The sequence below is a fragment of the Mirounga angustirostris genome, unplaced genomic scaffold (genome assembly GCF_029215605.1).
Source record: "Mirounga angustirostris isolate CCGP_5_RB_7025 unplaced genomic scaffold, mMirAng1.0.hap1 SCAF_5, whole genome shotgun sequence".
Taxonomy (NCBI): domain Eukaryota; kingdom Metazoa; phylum Chordata; class Mammalia; order Carnivora; family Phocidae; genus Mirounga; species Mirounga angustirostris.
This window is the reverse complement of record NW_026991713.1, coordinates 63,457,389-63,464,613: the sequence shown is the minus strand read 5'-3', so window position 1 is coordinate 63,464,613 and position 7,225 is coordinate 63,457,389. Positions and strand designations below refer to the sequence as shown.

At 60.2% G+C, this 7,225-nt stretch overlaps 1 protein-coding gene across 4 annotated transcripts in view; it reads right to left on the bottom strand.

The window, feature by feature from the left end:
• Positions 1-215: 215 nt before the first annotated feature.
• FMNL3 (formin like 3) overlaps positions 216-7,225 on the bottom strand; it is a 51,949-nt gene continuing 44,939 nt past the window's right edge. For all 4 annotated transcript variants that reach the window (XM_045873488.3, XM_045873487.3, XM_045873489.3 and 1 more), the window contains 13 exons: positions 6,713-6,781; positions 6,496-6,620; positions 6,095-6,297; positions 4,906-5,140; positions 4,725-4,793; positions 4,541-4,621; positions 4,323-4,452; positions 3,510-3,670; positions 2,928-3,029; positions 2,496-2,588; positions 2,097-2,220; positions 1,849-1,965; positions 216-1,135 (listed from right to left, as the gene is read on the bottom strand). In XM_045873488.3, coding sequence (XP_045729444.1) covers positions 1,874-1,965; positions 2,097-2,220; positions 2,496-2,588; positions 2,928-3,029; positions 3,510-3,670; positions 4,323-4,452; positions 4,541-4,621; positions 4,725-4,793; positions 4,906-5,140; positions 6,095-6,297; positions 6,496-6,620; positions 6,713-6,781 — 1,484 coding nt within the window. In that variant the 3' untranslated portion in view covers positions 216-1,135; positions 1,849-1,873. The remainder of the gene's footprint in view (positions 1,136-1,848; positions 1,966-2,096; positions 2,221-2,495; positions 2,589-2,927; positions 3,030-3,509; positions 3,671-4,322; positions 4,453-4,540; positions 4,622-4,724; positions 4,794-4,905; positions 5,141-6,094; positions 6,298-6,495; positions 6,621-6,712; positions 6,782-7,225) is intronic.

Here is a 7,225-nt window from a genome sequence, read left to right as displayed (position 1 = left end):
GGCTGGGCAGGGGCACGCATGGCCAGCAGAGAGCACTACTGTCCCGTGGCAGGCCAGCCTCCCTTCGTGTGGTTGGAGCCCATCCAGCCCGGTTTGCCCTCCCCCAAGCAGACGGCAGCTCCATGTGGCCTCCTTTCCGTCCCCATGGTTCGGGTCAGGCTAAACGGCACCCTAGTCCTCCCCGAAACCCCGGAAAGAGGAGACAGAGTCAGGCCTGGTGCTTCAAGCCTTTGTTGGGAGAGGGAAGGTCTGGGATTTATGTACACGAGGGAAGGGAGGTGGTACATGTACAGAAAGTGGGTTCCTGTATTCCCCTGCAGGGGCTGAGGAGAAACTGGCAGGAGACTGGGCAAATAGTCAGCTAAGACCGCCATGCCCCCTGTCTCCTGCTAAAAAACCCCTAGCCGTGGAAAGGAGGTGAGGGTGCTTTCTCTAGCAATCCAGGGAGAACCTCTACCCCTCTGCCCACCCAACAACAGTCAGCCTAGAGTGGAAAGGGCCAAGGGCAGTAAGCGTGGCATCTCTCCTCTACCCTTATCACCAGGGCACAGCTGGGTGGGGACCAGGCTTAGGTGGGCCTTGCTCCTGGTAAAAGGCGATCTGAGACTGGTAGGGTTCTGGGGCTCCCTGAGTCTGGATACTTCCAGACCACAGCTGATCATGGGCCTGCGAAAAGGAAGGGAGAAAAAAATAGGGATAACTGCTTTCTCCGCTTGTCCCTCTGGCCTAGTGACAGAGGAGGCTATGGGCCCTTGTATAGGCTAAAGCTAGAAATGACTTTTCCCAGCTCTGAGCTGACCCTTGGTGACCTTCCAGTCAGGAAATGAAGTTGAAGGCCCTGGGGCCAAAGTGCAGTCCTGGAGGCACCAGGGAAGTGCCAGGCCCCAAAAGACCCAGTGCCCCCAGTGGCGCCAGGCACGTATAGCTTTGAGACTCGGGTGGACACTGGGTCAAGAGCAGCATAGCCCTGCCTGCGCCCTCGGCCAGTTCCAGGGCTCCAGGTGCACAGGTTGGAGAGTTGAAGTGCTTCTGCCTTCGGGGGGGTCTTAGTGGGGGCCTGGAGCCCGAGGGGGGCTGTTGGGCGGTGCGGCACTCCTGGCTTGGTGGCGAATGACAACGGGCTGGCGATGGAGGCCTGTGGGGAAGACAGAGGCCTGTGAACACGCAAGGAGGCGAGGCTGGGCCGCCGTCTGTCGGAACAGCCCCTGAGGAGCAGCCCCACGGGCAGGGCCAAAGAAGAGCCAGTCGTGCGGCCGAGGAAGGAGAAGCTTTAAAAGAGGCTAGAGGGGATGGTCAGGGAGACTGCTGGGGCTCTGCATTTCCAGAGGACCAGGTGGGGATGACGAGAGGCCACTGGGCAGTGGCAGAGACAAAGTAGACTCAGCAATAGCCAGAAGCTGGGGAGAGATCCCAGGTAGACTGAAAATCAGGAAACCGGTCAAGGGACATCTGATGTGCCTGGGCAGAAGCTACTGCCAGAGCTCTTTAAGGGGGGGGGGGGGGTGTGAGGGGACAAGTCACAAAGGATACCTGGGCCCAGGAACGGAGCCTCAGCCTCAGCAATGAGAGTTGGTGGCCGGGTCCTGCCTGCTCTGGAAACTCCCTACCCCTGGGTCTTAGTAGAAGCCAGGACAGCATTAGTGGGAGATACCACTTCCCTGGAGGCACATGCAAGGGGCTAAGGCGTGCTTCTCTGAGCACGGGGCATGCAAGTGGAGAAGTATGCGCCCCTATCACTGTGAGGCTGCCAGAGGATGGTTCCAAGTCATGCAGGGGAGGAGGTGCCTGCGGGCCCAGCAGGAGTCCTGGGAGGTGGGCATGCAGAGGGGCAGCTGTGGTGCCCAGTACCTGTCAAGAGCCCCGGCCTTGGGGGTTAACAGTTTGACTCATCATGGTGGGCTGCATCGCAGAAGAAGCGGGAGCCCCGCTTGGCAGTACGGGCCGTGAAAGGGACACTCTTCAACACTGTGGCCCAGGAAAGAGACACAGTGGTCAGGCCTCGTGGGGATGCGCTGCGAGGAGGGCCCAAAGGCGCAGGGTTGGAGTTCGGGAGCTGGGCCTAGCGGCCAGGCCCAAAGGAGGGACAAGGACCCCACCTGTAATGATGTCCTCAATGGTACCATCCTTCCCTTCGTAAACAGGCCGATGCTCCTTGGCCTGGCGCCTCCTCAACTCTGCAATTAGCTCCTGCTGTTGCCACTTGTTCCGCTGAGATGGGGTCTAGGGCCGAGCATTGGAGGGGAAGGGAGTCATCACTAGCCTACCATGGGGCTGGTTCCTGCCCGAAGATGCAGTCTGAGGACGCCCTTAATTGTACATAGCAGCCCACCCCTGATCATTGCCTAGGAATCCCCTCCCAAAGCCCCTCTCCCCATCCCTTTGGACTCCAGCCTCAGATCCTCTGGGTGGTCTCTGGGCTCCAGTTTCCCGTCTCTCGAGTTCTCTCTCCACCCCTTCATCCTCTCCTCCAGGCCCCAGCTCTTGGTCCCACCCACCTTGGCATCCAGTTTCTTGGCTTCCTGAGCCAGCTGCTTCTCCCGCATTACCTCCTCCTGCTTCTTTCTAGCTTCGTTCTCTTGTTCTGCTTCCTAAGAACCATGGGGGGGGTTGTGGGGCAGTGAGGCTCACACGGGCTGTGAGGGGAGGGGCTGACACCGAGGGTGGAGAATGGGTGGTAGTGGGACCAGCAACCCCAGGTGGCCACCCTCTGGAGGGGCACTTCCTGCCCTGAACAATGACAGGAAGGGCCTGGGCCCCCACCCTGCCCACCAGTTCACAGCTGAGAGGCCTGTGGCCAGCTTCCATTGCTCCCTCCCAGGCCTCCGAGGAGGAGACAGAAAAGGCCCAGACTTGGAGCCCAGCCCTCCCTCTCCCTCCCAGTTTTCTCTCAGCCAGACTCCTTTTTCAAAAGCCTCTCTTCCGCTCACCTTGTAAGAACGAATGAATCGGACAAATACTGGGAAGAATACAGACGGGGGTGTGGTCTTGGGACTCTCGCCGAAGTAGCGCACGACTGCATTATAGGCCTCCTGGGGAAGGGGTGGACAGAAGGGCTCGGTCTGGCAGAGAAGCACAAGCCTGGCTCTCCAGCAGGGCTTGGGGCCAAAGGAGGAAAACCAGCAGCCCCCAGCCCCTGTGGGGTGCAAAAGAACCTGGGGCTCCCAACGCTCCTTAGGGTATGTCCCCAGGGGTGGCTGCTGGCCACCCCCAAAGCCCCCTCTCCCCCACATACAGCCAGCCAACCACGCGGTAAAGGTTCTTCGGTCCAGGGGTGCCTGGGTGGCACAGTCAGTTAAGCTCTGATCATGATGTCAGGGTCGTGATCTCAGGGTCTACTTCAGTCTCTCTCTCCCCCTCTCCCTCTGCCCCTCCTCCCTGCATGTGCTTGCTCTCTCTCTCTCTCTCTCTAAATCTGAAAGTCCTCTGGCCCAAGAACCAGAACAAAGCCCATCTAACGGGACACAGCGCCTTGGCCCTGGCCGGCCCCGGCTGCCGGCACCCTTGGCCACCTCAGCCGTCCTGGCGTCGCGCTGCAGCTTGTCCAGCCCGCCTTCGCTGGTGCTGAGGAAGTTCCGCAGGACGCTGTTGTCGTGTATGCTGCATTCCCGCCGAATCAGCTCCATGCCCCGGCCCAGCTCCTTCACGTCTAGCAGCACGTTCTCCAGGGACACTGTGGTCACCAGAGCCTGGGCTGAGGCCTGCTCAGTGGCCGACATGCCCCCCTCCCGGTCCGGGGCCACACAGAACTTGGCCCTCCCCGTCCACAGGGGCTCCCTCGGGTTCTCGTGCCCCCGCTTCCTGAGCCGTCGGTGGAGACAGAGAAGGACACACGCAGCCAACGGGGCCCTCGCAGAGGTAAGGAACAGGAAAGGGGGCTGTGAGCTCATGACCCCAAAGTACGAGGCGGCCCAGGAAGGCAAACCAGAGAGACTGCTGGGATCCAAATGGAGCCGCCTCAGGCCTGGGGCAGAAATGTCAGCTGCCTTATGTCTGTGGGGGCTTCATGGTTTTCCGAGGCCCTTCACGGGCATCACAGAGACGCAGTCTCCAGGGCCACCCAGGGAGTTGGGAGTGAAGAGCCACTGGTGCTCACTGCCGGCTTCCACGGCGCCCCGGCGGGAAGGACTGGGCCAGGCGGGCGCCTGCAGGAAGGCTCCCCCTGGGGGAGCCCCTACCATGGCCCCAGCGGAAAGCTTTGCAGTGGCCAGAAAGGAGATGACAAAAGCCAGAAACCAGGGGACCCAAGTGTTCCCTCTCCCAAGCTTCCTGGGACTGTCCCGGGCTACACATGAGGGCAGGCTCGCCGGGCCACGCTCCCTCACCTGCCGCGGCCTTCTCCACGAAGTGTAGCTCATGCCAGAAGTTGGCCAGGTCTGGGTATTTCTCCTTCACCGTCAAGGCAATGAAATGCAGCAGGGTCATCTTCCTGTCGGTGGACTTGGTGTCCAGCAGCTGGAGGGGGGGGCACGGGGTGGTGAGAGAGGGCCAAACGCCATGGCTCCTCGGGCTTCCCGGCCCCAGGTCGCCCCCACCGTCTTACCAGATCCAGGCTCTGGAGCTTGAAGCCATACACAGCTCCTCGCTTGCTGCTGTTCATATAGTTCCCCAGTGCAAGGATGATCTGTCCAAAAGATGCACGGGAGGAGGTCAGGCCAGGCCCCGCGGGCTCCTTCCTCCACCCGGGCCCAGGCCCACGGGCGCGGGCCTCCGCAACCTCTCCCCACCTCCAACATCTGCTTCAGCTTCTGTGAGGACTTGACAGAGGCAGACGCTGCAATGATGGCGTTGAGTTGCTGGAAGGCAAGAGGAAGAGCTGCGTCAGCCCAGGCCGGGATGGGGAGAAGTTGGCCCGACGGGGCCGGCAGAGGCGGGGAGCAGCAGGTGGGGGACGGGCGGGGGCTGTACCGGCGTGAGCATCTGCAGGTTGTCCTGGAAGTTGCCCAGGAAGGCCATGCCAGCCATGCGCTGGGTCAGCCGCTCCACCTTGCTGAAGAGCAGCATGAAGCGGTCCTCGGCCGCCAGCTCGTCCAGGGGCTGCCGCTCCCGCTCATACTGCCGCAGCAGCTTCACCTCGGCCTCCGTGGGCAGGAAGCGCATCAGGCACTCCACGAAGTCCACGGGCAGCGTCTGGAGGTCAAACCTGCGTAGGAGGAAGGAGCCAGCTCAGGTCTTGCATGTGCCCGTGATCCATCCCCCCTTTATTCTCCGGCTCCTAGAAGGCCTGAGGGTGGGGTCTGTGAGCAGGACGCAGCCAGAGGCAGAGGGCCCATCGCCTCATCCGTCACAGCGTGAGCAACAATCCTAGGGGACCATTCCATGGCCTGTTTTAAAACCCTTCAGTGTTGGGTGCCTGGGTGGCTCAGATGGTTAAGCGTCTGCCTTCGGCTCAGGTCATGAGCCCAGGGTCCTGGGATCGAGTTCCGCACTGGGCTCCCTGCTCAGCGGGGAGCCTGCCTCTCTCTCTCTCTCTCTGTCTCTTATGAATAAATAAATAAAATCTTAAACAAACAAACAAACAAACAAACCCTTCAGTGTCTTTTCTCTACCCCCAGGGAGAAATCTTAATATCTGAACATGGTTTATGAGGCTCAGCCTGCAGGACTTCTGCCCACCTGTGTTTACCCTGTCTCTTCGACTCTCCTACACTGAAGTCTGAGTTGATTTTCAGTACCTAGGGCATCATGCTTCTCCCTCCAGGCACTGAAATGGACTTCATACACTTCCTCAGGTCAGGTTGCAGGTGAGACCTCACCTCCTCCCGGCAGCCTTCCCTGATCCCCAAGCTCAGCTACCTGGCCTGCTCTGTTCCCCCAAAGCTGCCTATACCTCCACCACCTTGGTGGTTATCACCCAGTGCTACTGGACTGTTCCCCCGAGACTGGCAGCAACGTGAGTGAAGGTTTGGGCTGAATCCCCCGCACCCCCCCCAGTCCCTGGCACACAGCACAGATGCATTAAGTTCTGGCCAAACCAGGGGATGACTGAGGGGTGTGAGATGGCTCTGTTGATGCCCTGGAATCCAGGAAGGCCAGGATCCTAGGTGAACTGGGTTGCCAACTGACTGGGACCAGGGCAAGGTCAGTGGGAGCCTCACGTGTGGATGGCCCTGCAGATCTCCTCGGCAGAGCGGCCAGCCTTGCGTAGGGTGATGGCTAGGTTCTTGGCACGATTGGCTTCCAACAGGGTCACCTTGCTGGCGGCCTTTTGCGCTGTCTTGTTCTTAGAGCAGATGAGGTCAAGGGCAGGGCCCTGGGCTTTCGTCTTGAACAGTTCTTCAAATTTGTCCAGGTCTAGGTCCTGGCAGGGGTTGGCGAGAAAGGAAAACGTGGTGGCCTATCCTACTAGAAGACCCCTGGCAGCACGCCCAGCATCTGTTCAGCTCTGGCACGTGGATGCCTGGGTCTGGGTCTGAGGGTGTTTCCAAGGCCAGGAGATCTGGCTAAAAGCACGGTCTCGTCCCCAGCCCTCTACCCCACCCCTAAGGGCTCCTGCTACCTCCAAGATCTTCTCATCGTCAAGTTCACTGAAGACAGTGCCACTGATCTGGTTGGGTTTCAGTGCTGTCCAGTTGAAGACAGGCAGCCGGAACTTGGTCTTGATAGGTTTCTTGATGCGAATGGCTAAATTTGGAAGGAAGATCGGTGAGGCGCTGGGGCTAAGGACACTCTCCCTATGTCCCACTAGCCCTGCCCAGAGCCCTGGGGGGACTCACCTGACAGGCCTACTGTCAACACCACAGAGGGAGCAGCGCCAGGGAGAGGGGGGGCTGGGGGACACTTGTCTGGGGGAAAAGAAATGCCACGGTGACCCAGGGCCCAAAAGACTCTCCAGAGAGCCTTCCCCGATGCCACCCCACCTGTCCACAAAGTCTCTTGGGGAAAGAGGATGTTTGAACTCCCTGCCCCTCTGGTTCCCAGGGGTCCTAGCTCTGGCGGGGCAGGTCTCATTGGCCTCTGGCCCACTGTCTCCTGCTCTGGTCTAAGCCCTCTCCATGGCCATCCTCAGAGGAATCAGGAGCGGCACCTTTATGATCCTTAGACCAGACCCCTGTCTGCCCTGAGATAGCCCCTTCCCAGTAAGCTGAGCCTCCCTCAGATTCTCGCCCTCCCTCAAGCCTTTCCCACCCGACTTCACATCCTTCCGCCCACATCCCTGCCTTCTCCCTAAGGGAGGCACTGCTGCCTGGGGTTTTGGTGTGGCCCTGAGATGGGGCTCCCACGGTCCT